Here is a 13,938-nt window from a genome sequence, read left to right as displayed (position 1 = left end):
TCACGATGCCAATAGGCCTGAATAATCCTTTAAAAACATTAAAAAAGGTGTTGAACATTTTGTAGACATTTCGTAGTTTGAACATTTGTATTTCTAAACTAACCTTCTTTCAAACATAAAGGAAACAATATTCTCGCTAGATTTATTACTCGGCTCTGACTGTTGTGGGACTTGCCGTGAAACAAAAGTTAAGAATGTAACACTGACATTGATGTACATTTATAATATTATTTTTTTGCTGTATTAATGTGTTTTATATTCTAGGCTCTATTTTTTTAGTAGTCGTGATCATTCATGCAAAATTGTATGTTGCACTAACACAGTCATTGCTAAACTCACTATACTTCCACTTTAATTACCCACCACCGCCCTTCTTCCCACTCGTTTCTTCGGACGGATAAGCTTCGTTTTTCGAATGAAGTAGTATTAATATTATCCTGTTGCTCTCAGTCCTAACATTTCACTAATATTTTTTATTAATTTAATTTCCAGATTGATCTTGGAGAATCTGGAGTGGTACAGTGGCCGGCAAAATAAAGTGGCCACTACTTACAATTTAACATTTTTTATTTTTTTTTTTTCTGGCAAAAATGAAGTTATTGTACTGCCTTATTTTTTAAAACATTGTTCTTCATATGCTTAAGAATGCGCCCTACCATAGCATGATAAAAATGAGAAGTTTGCTTCAAGAAAAAATTTTTTTTTCAAAATTGATCGAAATCATTGTGCCAAAATAAAGTGCCCACTTTATTCATTCTACAGAAAATATTTTTATGAACAAATATACCACCAAATTTATAATTTATATGCATTTCTCTCGCATTCTTTACATGTTCGAGGATCTTTGACGCAATTTATTTTGTTTTTATCTGCACATATTTGGCATTGGTTCTTCCTAAGAGTATTTCAGAGCTTTAACATATTTTTGTTTTTGTTACGTTACTGTTTCTTTATTTTACTACCTTATCTCATGCGTCTCTTGTACAATACTCATTCTTCCCATGTGCCCCCGGCATCCGGCAGCTGTCACTTGTCACCCCGAGGTGCGTATAGAAATGCAGGTGGACGCACTGCTAGCCGAAGGGGTTCACACCGCACAGTGGGCTGTCCTGCCAACACCTCCCTTTTTTTTAGTAAAGATGATACGCGTCGTATCTAGTTGGTGGTACGCGTTGTCTGGATGATTGACGTGTAGGTGCCGGTGGTTGATTGTTGTTACGTGATGATCCAACACGGCGTCGTTGACGTGGTGGTGCCAGGTCTGCCAACATTTCTGATGGGAGTGTTGTGGATGTTGTGGTTTCACTTTCTACTTCATCGTTAAGACCACAATTATCGAGAAGTATCGCCAGCGGTATCTGAACGTCTGTAGTTGCTAGTTGCTCTTGCTGGGAAACTTCTGCTTCATGTCGACTTCGTAGCTGATTACAATGCGATCGAATGAGCTTCCTCGTTGATGACAACCATACATTGTACAGCACACTACCAATTTGCTCAATAACTTGCCCATGAGCCCAACTCCATTTGTTGTTATGGTACACTTTAGCCCACACTAAGTCCTGAGGGGAGTAATGCCGCTTCTTTGCTCCGTGTTTGAGATTGAACTGCTTTTCTTGTTTGTTATCATGGACTTTGTGCGATGAAGAGGGTGGACGTAATAATTCGAGAGCTGTTCGTATTGGTCTTTTATAAATGTGCTCAGCTGGTGATTTTCCTTCCGGTGAACTACGACATGGTGTTGAACGATAGCACAGCAGAAAGGTGTCGATAGCTTCTTCTAACGTTTCCCCCCCTGCTGTAATTTTTTTAAGGGCTCTCTTGAATGTGTCGACGAATCTTTCTGCTAGTCCGTTTGACTGCGGATGAAAGGGAGCAGTCTTCAAATGCACAATACTATAGTGCTCACAAAATGTTTCGAACATATTACTGGTAAATTGTGTACCATTATCAGTGACCAATGTTTCAGGTTGTCCGTGTCTTGCGAAAATATTGCGGAGCATGCGCAATGTTGCGGTTGTGGTGATGTCTTTAGTGCGCATCACTTCTGGCCACTTAGAGTATGCGTCAACCAGAATCAGATAGTAGTAACCTTCAACAGGCCCTGCATAATCGAGATGTAGCCTTTGCCATGCTTTTTCCGGAACTGGCCAGGATTCAAGAGTTGTTTTTCTATCTGTTTTCGCAACACTAGAACATTCGATACACGATTTTACGATATGTGCAACGTCTTCATCGACGTTTGGCCAGTACACATACTGCCGTGCGATCGAGCGCATGCGTTCGATACCAGGGTGTCCCTTGTGTAGCTGCTTGAGGACACTTTCCCTGGAACTGGGAGGCACGACCAATCTCTCTCCATACATAATACAATCTGCTACGACAGACAGTCCATCTCGTCGTTGATAAAATTGTAGGATTTTAGGATCGTTTATGATGGTTTTAGGTGGCCAACCTTCCTTAATGAACTTGATGATTTGTTGTAAGGTATCATCATTTTTGGTTGTATTTTGAATTGTCTTGAACGACAATGGGACTGCTTGCAGTGATTCGTTTAAGATGCTCCGAATACTTTTTTCGAAAGTGAGATTAGCTATGACCATCTCTTCATCTGGCCGCACATGTCGATTGATAAGACGTGATAATACGTCGGCGTGACCAAAACTATCTGTAGAGATATAGTTAATCGAAAAATCGTAGAGCAGAAGGGTTAATGCCCATCGTTGTAAACGATTTGCTGTATACGTTGGTATACCCTTCTTTGCACCAAAAATAGCCAATAAAGGTTTGTGATCTGTTTCCAGAATGAATCGACGCCCATAAATCATTCTGTGAAAGCGTGTAACCGCAAATATCAAAGCCAGCGCCTCTTTTTCAATTTGGCTATAGTTACTTTCAGCTGATGTTAAGCTACGCGACACATGGTAAATGGCTTTAATTGATCCATCAGGAAACTTGTGAGCAATGCGAGCACCCAATCCTACGTTCGAAGCATCTGCAGATACTATTATCTCCATTTTTGGATTGTAATGCGTTAGCAGTAATGGAGATTGTAAAATTTCTCGAAAACGATCGAATGATCTTTGGCATGCTGTGGACCAATGAAATTTCATACCTGCCTTCAAAAGTTGATCCATGGGCTGACGGAGTGTGCGCATTTCTTGGACATATTTGCCATAATAATTTATGGCTCCAAGGTATGATCGCAGCGTTGGAATGTCGTGCGGCGGTGGCATGCTCACAATTGGTGCTATTTTATCTGGATCTGGCCGGATTCCTTGTGCATCAAGGATTTGTCCCAGATATTTGACTTGGCGCATATTGAAATTACATTTTTCAATGCGTATGGTAAATCCGTAATCTCGCAAACGGTTTAGCACGAGATGTAAGTTTTGCTGATGCTCATCTTCGTTTCGTCCACCTACTAATATGTCGTCCAGGTACCCTGTGGTGCTATTGAGCCCAGCGAGCATCGTATCCATCAACTTTTGAAATGCCCCTGGCGCTGATTTGATGCCGGGTGACAATCGTGTGAATTGAAACAGTCCCTTGTGGGTGTTGATGGTTAGGAATGGTTGGCTTGCTTCGTCTACGGGTACTTGTAGGTAGGCGTCCGACAAATCAATATGGCTGAAAATGACGCAGTTAGCCATTTTCACGAAGATATCCTCTGGCAGTGGTAAAGGATAATTATTCGACTCCAGCACGTTGTTCAACCCCGTCGAGAAATCCGCACAAATACGAACGGTGCCGTTCAGTTTTCGTACCACGACGATGGGTGCAGCCCAGTCAGAAAAATCCACTTTTTTGATGATGCCAAGATTTTCCAGACGATGCAGCTCATCTTCAACAACAGCTTCCATCATGTACGCAACGGGTCTCTTTGCACGAAATACTGGTGTAGGCGTGCCCTTCAACGTAAGTTGTACTGCTGTCTTGTTGTACAACCCCATTTTGTCGTTGAAGACGTCTGGATAACGAGACCGTAGTTCTGCTATGTTAGTCGTCTTCGGGGTGCAGATCTGGTTGCAGAACGCTGTGATTGGCTCGTTCCACAGTCCAAAAAGGTCCATCATATCAATCCCTAAAACGTTAAGATTGACATTCGGATCAGTTACAAAACACTTACCCTGTTTCGTAACGTTATTGATGGTGATGCTGCACTCCAGCTCCGCTGCTAATTGCAACGGATCGCCCGACGCTGTCCTAGCATTGCAAGTGGCTGGTTTGACTGCCGGAGAACCGATACGCTTCCATGCCTGATGTGAGATGATGGTGATGTCCGATCCGGTGTCAATTTGCAGTCGATGGGGAATGTTGTTGAGATGAACGGAGACGAACTTCCTTCTTTGAGTGACATGGTTGACTGTCACTATCTTCGATGTCTGTCCCTGATGTTGCTTCCGCTTGTACTGCTTCTTCCACGGTGCCTTCTGCGCTGGAGCACTGGTGGTCGCCATTGATGTGAAACAGGCGCAGTATCCCTCGGAATGTCCAATTTTACCACAATCTTTGCATTTGTGGTTTCGACTCGGACAATCTTTGTGGAAGTGCATTGCACCGCAAGACCAGCAAGGAGTACGAGGATGATCCTGCTGTTTGTTTCCTCCGCTGGGATGACGTTGTTGCTGTGATGAACCTTTGTTAGCAACGTACTGCACTGACGATGGTTGCTCTACAAGCACAGTGTCCTGTTTGAGGTTAACGAGACTGTTGCACTGTTCGACGATTTGTTGGAGCGTGATGTCCTGTGCTTCGTTCAGTTTGTTGATCAGCCTCATACGAATCTCTGCATCGCTGCTTGACTTAAGTCCACATACGTAGATCAAGCATTTAAACTGTTCCTCAGTTAACTCGGAAAGTTTAAAATCAACACAGGATTTGTTCACTTTACAGGAATATGAAAGATAATCATCTACGTCATCTTTTGTCATTTGAAGACAATTGTATCTGCGGCGAAACGTAGAGATGGTAGCGCCAAACAGGGATTTTAACTTTTCCACTGTTTGTTCGAATGTGAATTCGCGAGCTAGTTTTGGCAATATGAAACTATTGTACCGCTCGTGATCTTGTGGGCTCAGTTTGCGTAAAAGTAACCTCACTTTTCCCGCGTTGTCAAGGTTGCAAGCATCCCGATCGAAAAGTTCGCTGTAACGGGAATACCAGGCGTCGAAAGTGTATCCGTTTTCTTTGTCGTAGACAAACTCTGACATATTACTTGATAATGAGTCAAGTACAACCTCCACATGTGTGAACTTTTGTATGGATTGATTCGTCAATTGAAGCTGTTGTGCCATAGAAGACATGAGGCTCTGCTGGTTGGCGAGAATTTTCAGTATCGCTTCCGACACATTCTTTGATGACTCTCCTCCGCCTGCATCAGAATTGTTTTCTTGAGCACCTTCCATTGTCGATGATAACACACGGTCCCGGGAAAATTTTCACTGGCTTTTTTTTTTTTTTTTTGCAAACTTCTACCGCCTCGTCGCCACTGTTACGTTACTGTTTCTTTATTTTACTACCTTATCTCATGCGTCTCTTGTACAATACTCATTCTTCCCATGTGCCCCCGGCATCCGGCAGCTGTCACTTGTCACCCCGAGGTGCGTATAGAAATGCAGGTGGACGCACTGCTAGCCGAAGGGGTTCACACCGCACAGTGGGCTGTCCTGCCAACAGTTTTCTTAATCACGTCACCACATTTGCATTAAAATGTGCACACTAAATCTCGATAAGATTAAAAGTACTAAGACTAAGAGAGCCATTAAAGGAGTTTTATTCGATTTGATTAAAAAAAAATCTTCGTGTATAACTTGAATCGTCTTCTTGTTGTAACATCAATTTATTTACTAACTCCGTATTTTTCACAGAAAACAGATAAATTCACATAGTATGCTTATATAGGTATTAGCTTTCATTACGCCGTCGATTTAAACCATGCTCCCCACTTCTCGTATAGGAATCCGCTCCCTGGTCATCACATTGCACTTTTCATACATATTGGTTTGTTGGATCGCGTCTAGATATTTTTGAACATCAGTTCTAATTTGGACTCATCTGTCCAAATATCAGTTTAACGATATATCTGCATGTTCTTGATCATATTGAAGCCAATTGGCTTTGTTAGTCTTGCTGTAGATCGGACGAGGACCTTGGAGGACGCCACATCTAACGGACAGTAAATTACGAAAATGGCAATGTGATAGCTAGGGGGTGTTAATCTTTAGGAGTAGCGGGAAAACTGGTATGAATCGAAAATACAACTATGACAGATACCTATTTAAACATTCTTCATCAATACTTTGGGAAAAAATGGGGTTTGGAAACTAAAAACATGTTCCTACAGGCTAACATCTCAACACACATAATCAATACAAAAAACATTTCTCAACTAGTATCGTATAAAAACACCTTGCATGTCCTCCATAAAGTCTAAATCTTGGTGCCATCGAGAATTTGTGGCAGATTATAGGTGCGAAGGTGGATAAAACTGGTGTAACAAACAAATAAATTTAAATTTAATGCTCTTGATAACGCTTGAGAAGAATCAGATGCAAAAACTAGATGCAGAACTAGATAAACCTTTAGAAATTGAAAAAAAAAAATACGCCAAAGATCCTCGAACATGTAAAGAATGCGAGAGAAATGCATATAAATTATAAGTTGGGTGTTATATTTGTTCATAAAAATATTTTCTGTAGAATGAATAAAGTGGACACTTTATTTTGGCATAGTGATTTTTATCAATTTTGGAAAAAATATTTTTTCTTGAAGCAAACTTCTCATTTTTGTTATGCTATGGTACTGCGCATTCTTAAGCATATCACAAACAATGTTTCAAAAAATAAAGCAGTACAATAACTTCATTTTTGCCAGAAAAAAATAAAAAAAATGTAAAATTGTAAGTAGTGGCCACTTTATTTTGCCGGCCACTGTACGTGTTCACAGTTTTCCGCTAGCTAAAAACAATCAATGTGTATATGTTTATTGTGCTGGATTGTTTACAATCATCAATCACTAAGACAATACTAAAAAATGTAATGTAAAGGATAAAAAACCTAAAAACCAATAAAAATTTTACACACAGTTACCGAAACTGACCGATACAACAACTGACATCATACTTTGTTCTTTATCCAGCAGAACAAACAAGCTTAAGAGCAGCTGCCGTAGTGGTGTCTTATGTTCAAACAAATCAGTTTCAGTTTGCCTCCAGTTAAACAGCAAAATTCCAGGCCGCACTAAAAGGTCAGGGGAGGAGAAATTAATGCGCTGGGCAATGCTGACAAATCGGAATACTACCCCATCTCGGGGGCAATCTTACAAGCAGGTTGAACAAGAGTTTACCCTTTTCCACCCAGACCGGAACACTGACAGGCATCGTTTAATGTCGGACATGACAAATGCTACGCTCGACGACGCTCATAAATCGTTTCGAGCTCATATATACTTAATGCGGTTTACAATTTTGCAACGCTTTTTAATATTTACTACCGAGCGCGCTGACCATTAGAGATAACCTGACTTTAGTATAAATTTAGTATATTAAAATCACCACAGCTAAAGCAGATAAACGGACACAATGTACTAATTGACAAAACATCAGCGCGTGTTTGATGTTGCATCCGAACAAAACTCCTAAAGACACACTTGTTGCTTCCGTTCTTATCGTAAGCACAAGTAGCGTTTTAGTACCTCGTCACCCTGTAACATGTGCCTGAAAGCAGGCTGAAATCGAAAGTGAACGCTTTTGAACGCCAGTAAACAGCCAAGCACCATCTATGCGATAATATGCAAGCCCTGAACGGGCCATGTTGAACACCTCCGCGTAAACTCCTTTGCCTACAACAGTTAGCATACCCGTGTACCAACCCGTGTACACCCGTTTCCCAAAGTGAACTGGTTTTGCAGTTGGCCCTGCCTTTCATACCCCTCTGGTTCCGCGACGGAAACCTTCAATGTCCTCGCGTCGATTGGGGGCTATTAAATCACAAGCACAAAATCACTCACCTTAATTGATACCTTTTTTCCATCGCGGATCCGCCCAACTCGCCCCTACCTCCCTTTGGAAGCTACTTCACTACCCCACACCACAGCAGTACCGGTTGACCTACACCAATAGAGGACCGTGTGCAGAACGGGAATGTGGCCACATCGACCAAACTGTAGCGTGCTGATTGGACCTAGGACCACAGGTGGGGCCCCAGAACGGGTGACAGGATAGATATGATTGTTGCAGTTGGTTTCGCCTCCGTACTATTACTTCAGAATGTTTGGATTTTGCTCGTGTAACAACACGATAGTGCGGTAATAGTAACCGTTAAGTAAGCAGCAACGTGAGCAAGGTGTTTCACAGTCTGGTACACTAGAACTCTTTTAATGACATTGTTCAGGCAGGCAAGTCTTTGGCTTTGTTCTTGTAGCCAATACAGAAATAAACATATCGATATAGATTTAAGTATAGGTGGAGACACATCATATTCATAATTTTTAATTGTTAAGTTACACTAAATGACATCTTTTTTATGAGAAATGGCTCACATAACACAAAAACGTTGTTTACAGGTAAAATGTATAATCAGTGCGATTTAAACTCTAAAAATATTAATTTACAATCAACCAACTCGAGTAGAGTGCTAAAAATTACCTGAATTTTGTTGTGTAAATGTTGTGAAACTTAAACATTCACTACTCAAACATTATATTTACAGTCATATCATAAACGGAATGTTCATCTGACGACCAGTCATCTACACGTTATCTTCACTTTAGCTTTACCTTTTTCTCCTATACACATTGGCGGCTAAATTTCTGAGTAACAGCATAGTGACACAACATAAAGAACGAAATATTAACTGCAATCGATTAATGATCAGCTCAATGGAAGATTATGCTAGCTCCTTTTTCACTGGACTTATTAGACGCTTTCGTTATTTCATTCAACAAAATGCTGACGATACAGTTACATAAAACATACATCAGAACAGAACTCAAAAGACACACGTGTCCATCCCCTTATCCAAACTGCGTAAAGAAATCGAAGAAACCAAAAGAAAGAAAAAATGGATTGTTAGCAGGAGGAGATCCGAAGCAGGAGAATTTTTAACACAGTATATCTCATTTTTAAATACAAATATATCTGACACAAAAAAAACTTGCTGAATAGGTTGAAAATTCTACCAGTCATACAGATAACAACTGATTTATATAAAACATTTGGCTCCAACACACACACACGAAGCAGAGTGGCGCAGTGGAAGCGTGCTGGGCCCATAACCCAGAGGTCCGTAGATCGAAACTACGTTCTGCTATCTCCAGATTGTTTTTTTCATACCCTAAACACATTTACACAAGTACACGTATTTTCGTAGTGTTGCTGCACATTTATAAATAAATGCCTATTCCTAGGCTAGATTTGTACTTTTTTTAATTATAAATTATATATAATCTAACTTGAAGACTTCTTGCTAGCCTTCGGAAGCTTTATTCACATTGCAAAATAACATCACATCGACAAAACGAATAGTCACGAGGTCATGGAAGCGACAAAATGCTGAAAAATTTGTCAACTTTGTCAAAATTGCTTGTCAATTGAAAAAAGACCTCTCATGCCCACATTGACGCATCTTGAACTTACAAAATGCACAAATTGACCATGCTTGAAAGACAAAAGGAGTTTTCACATGACTGACAGTCAAGCATCTAATAAAAGATCGATAGTCTAATTAATAAAAGTACTAAATAAATAAAATAATAATAATAATAATAATAATATAATAATAATAATAATAATAATAATAATAATAATAATAATAATAATAATAATAATAATAATAATAATAATAATAATAATAATAATAATAATAATAATAATAATAATAATAATAATAATAATAATAATAATAATAATAATAATAATAATAATAATAATAATAATAATAATAATAATAATAATAATAATAATAATAATAATAATAATAATAATAATAATAATAATAATAATAATAATAATAATAATAATAAATAATAATAATAATAATAATAATAATAATAATAATAATAATAATAATAATAATAATAATAATAATAATAATAATAATAATAATAATAATAATAATAATAATAATAATAATAATAATAATAATAATAATAATAATAATAATAATATAATAATAATAATAATAATAATAATAATAATAATAATAATAATAATAATAATAATAATAATAATAATAATAATAATAATAATAATAATAATAATAATAATAATAATAATAATAATAATAATAATAATAATAATAATAATAATAATAATAATAATAATAATAATAATAATAATAATAATAATAATAATAATAATAATAATAATAATAATAATAATAATAATAATAATAATAATAATAATAATAATAATAATAATAATAATAATAATAATAATATAATAATAATAATAATAATAATAATAATAATAATAATAATAATAATAATATAATAATAATAATAATAATAATAATAATAATAATAATAATAATAATAATAATAATAATAATAATAATAATAATAATAATAATAATAATAATAATAATAATAATAATAATAATAATAATAATAATAATAATAATAATAATAATAATAATAATAATAATAATAATAATAATAATAATAATAATAATAATAATAAAAACAGCCAAATCAGCGATGGATCAAAAACATAGCGATGGACAACTTGGATTGCTCGAAAAAGATTCTCTCTCTCTCTTGTTGGCCTGCTCACAAAAGAGCACGTCGATGTGACATGGCTTGGTCAACAATCATTCTTCAGGATGCTCGGTCCTTGGCTGCTGCCTCCCATCCATGCAGACACCCGATCTCCGTCAGGTCTCGCTTCACGTGATCCGGCCATCGAGTTCGCTGTTCTCCCCGGCGCCTTATGCCGAACTGGGGATCGCTGTCGAACACCTTCTTGGTGGGGCATGGTCCGGCATCCTCATGACATGCCCCAGCCATCGTATCCTGCCAGTATTCGCCACCGTCAGAATGCTCGGTTCGCCGTACAGCTTAGCAAGCTCGTGGTTCATCCTTTTCCTCCACGCTCCATGCTTGAACACACCGCCAAAGATGGTCCGGAGGATGCGTCGCTCAAACACGCCCAGAGCGTTTGCATCCTCCGCTCGGATGGTCCAGGACTCGTGTCCGTAGAGAACCACCATGCGAATCAATGTGCTATATATCTCACATTTCGTGCGAGCTTGAAGTCTTCTGGATCACAGCAGTCGGTGAAGCCCATAGTATGCACGATTTCCCTGCATAATGTATCTCCGGGTTTCGCTGCTGATGTCGTTGTCCGAAGTAACGACCGTCCCGAGATAGCAAAACCCCTTTAGTACCTCAAGAGAAGACTAGACTTCCCCTACCTTAGTGAAAAGTGTGTTTAATAGAGAATGGAAATAATTTGCCTTGTAGAATGTGGGATTCGAATAATTTCAACTTGGCTACAAACGCTTTCAATGAGCCATACATATTGGATATTAACTGATATGTTATGGTGGTAAGACTATGACAAAATCAGAAGCGGCTTCAATCAGCATCAAAGATGCAACATTGCCAACATGTAAGATATCGGAACCGTGTGTAGAGTCATTTGGAGCCTAATGATGCCTCTACTTGGCAGTCGGAGGCGTTGAGATCGTCAACATCGGTGGAAGCGACCGGAGCCAGTTCTGGCTGCAGATGAGCGGATCCGGGCGTCAACAGATGGCTTCAACGGTTCCAGATGGCTCTCTGGACGGCTCCGGCGGCTTCGGACAGCACCGAGCGGAACTATCGGTTTGATTTGGCCGGAATCGAAGCTAGAGTAGCAATGATCGGGAAAGGTTCCGAACACCCATCTCTAGTTGTTGCGTAGTTATCAAGTTTATGTACGTAGTCCTTTTCATTCCTATTTCGTTTCTAGTCAGTTGACGCAAATCTGTTTTTTTTTTCAAGTACATGTTTTTTTCATATACAGGATTCAACCGAAGTCTAATACGACTGAGTTTGCATTCAATGTACATTTTATCAAGAATCTCGGATAAGCTGTACGTACGTGTAGATCAAGTTTGTTAGATGTTATGGGTACAAAAATCTTAGTATCGCAATATAAAACGACAAAATGATAGTTCCTATTTGGAAAACTAAAAGCAGAATTTGTTCATAATAGATTTTTTGGTTCACAATGCTTACAGCAAAAAGTCTGAAAATATTCTCGTGGACTGCATCCAAAATCGACGCGGGTCGCTAGTTTGACACACCTGATTTAAATGATTTAACCATTTAACATCGCATGACGTCTGCGTAGAAGCAAAAATCACTCTGAGTTGTGGTTTCAAATGTAATTTTAGAGCGCCCTTCGCAAACAAGCAGAGTGGCGCAGTGGAAGCGTGCTGGGCCCATAACCCAGAGGTCCGTAGATCGAAACTACGTTCTGCTATAAAACAAGAAATACCTTTTTATTTTTTTTAATTAAGGAACTGAAAAGTATCTTTTCTCTGGATTATAAAACGAGGCAGTATCTTTTTTTATTCTTTAATGCAATATGCGTTCCAATGATATCAATGCATTCCGAAAACCGAATATGTCCAATATTGCATATTTGTAAACCTTCCACAGTGTAAATAGGTTTAATTGAAATGCGAAGATGAATTTTGTTTGCAAACACATTTGGTCAATTAGTTCAATCCCAAGAATAGCTTTTGACAATCTTTATTACAAATCATAGTTGCTAAATTGTTTGAGATTGTTTCATTGCGTTGAATAATCCCCTAATTTAATTTATTATTCAATGAACAACACTGAAATATCATGTTTCAATCCTAATAAATATCAATTTTTGATTTTTTTTGTCGATAATTTTTAATTCAGTGAAAGTACCTACATTACCTAAAGTCGATTTACTGACAATTCCTTCGATGTTACTAAGTATTTAAAATGTTCAAAAGATTTTACTTGCACTAGATCGTAGGATCTGAAAGAAACTGATGTATTTAGGACCACGGAGGCCAAAATAAATAATACATTAGAATAAATAAAATAAATTAATAAATAAATAATTGTGTCAAAATTATTCCGGAATCTTTAAGATTTTTTTTTATTAAAACAATACAAATCCGTATATTTTCTTACAAACTATTCCCTAACTTATCATTACCTTCAACGTGTTTTTATCCGTTATTTGTTTTAATTCATTTTTATATATCAATTCTACGTAGTTGATGAATAGACTCATGATTTTTTTTCTACTTTGCTTATTTACACCTTTCAGTTCCGGCTTAGATAATTCATTAAATTCAAGAGGTTTTATGTGATAGAATTTAGTAATTTCTTTAAGCATTTCCCAGTAACCTTCTATTTGTCTGCAGTTTTTAAATTTATGTTCTAATGTTTCCGTAATTCCGCAAAATGAACAATTTGGGGATTTAACTTATACTTATTTATGTTTTTTGTTAGAGAAAAAAAGACAACAAAACTACAAAGTTGAAGTTTCTTTTTTTCCCATAACTGCTATGGATTATAATTAATGTACTCAAATTCCTTACGGTGAGACCTTATTTTCTAACTTTTTTTTGTCTTTTTTTTTCATTTTGTCATTGGGTGTACAAAAAACCAGGTATTTGTCTGTAATTTTTATATATTTTTGAAATAAAATAAACAGTCCATTCTGGATTATTATTTCAAGAGATTTTTTACCCATAGCATTCTTTTCAAAAATAGCAACGAAAAAGTAGAAACTTATTTTTTTTCAAAAAGATTTTTTAATACTACCACTATAGGATCAATGTACCAGTCAGAAGATTATGATTATTTACATACATTCATTGAGACTAATCCTGATTGTTGGGAAAAAATAATTGCACGATGCGTACTGTAATAAGTTTTTCTATTTAAAAAAATCAATTCTCTCGC

The 13,938-nt window shown here is 37.1% G+C and overlaps 1 protein-coding gene and 2 non-coding genes across 4 annotated transcripts; 2 read left to right on the top strand and 1 right to left on the bottom strand.

Moving 5' to 3' along the window:
* Nucleotides 1-244: 244 nt before the first annotated feature.
* LOC121591690 (uncharacterized protein K02A2.6-like) lies at nt 245-5,668 on the bottom strand. Of its 2 annotated transcripts, none has more exons than XM_041912486.1 (2): nt 5,216-5,668; nt 245-5,145 (listed from the first exon to the last, which is right to left on the bottom strand). In XM_041912486.1, exon 2 carries the CDS (start codon nt 4,929-4,931, stop codon nt 1,131-1,133), a length of 3,801 nt encoding a protein of 1,266 aa, XP_041768420.1. In that variant the 5' UTR covers nt 4,932-5,145; nt 5,216-5,668; the 3' UTR covers nt 245-1,130. The 2 variants fall into 2 exon arrangements, with proteins under 2 accessions (XP_041768420.1, XP_041768421.1); XM_041912487.1 differs by having other exon boundaries at nt 4,689-5,145.
* A 3,568-nt stretch (nt 5,669-9,236) lies between these two features.
* On the top strand, nt 9,237-9,308 carry Trnam-cau. The gene has a single exon. It is a non-coding gene; the product is annotated as a tRNA-Met (tRNA).
* Nucleotides 9,309-12,394: 3,086 nt separating this feature from the next.
* Nucleotides 12,395-12,466, top strand: Trnam-cau. Its single transcript has one exon. It is a non-coding gene; the product is annotated as a tRNA-Met (tRNA).
* Nucleotides 12,467-13,938: the final 1,472 nt, after the last annotated feature.

Source organism: Anopheles merus, chromosome 2L (assembly GCF_017562075.2).
Source record: "Anopheles merus strain MAF chromosome 2L, AmerM5.1, whole genome shotgun sequence".
NCBI lineage: Eukaryota > Metazoa > Arthropoda > Insecta > Diptera > Culicidae > Anopheles > Anopheles merus.
This window is presented reverse-complemented; position numbering and strand designations above follow the sequence as displayed.

Bases quoted from the DNA above. Each gene is read 5' to 3' on its own strand.
- LOC121591690 (XM_041912486.1), bottom strand. From the start codon at position 4,931: ATGACAAAAGATGACGTAGATGATTATCTTTCATATTCCTGTAAAGTG.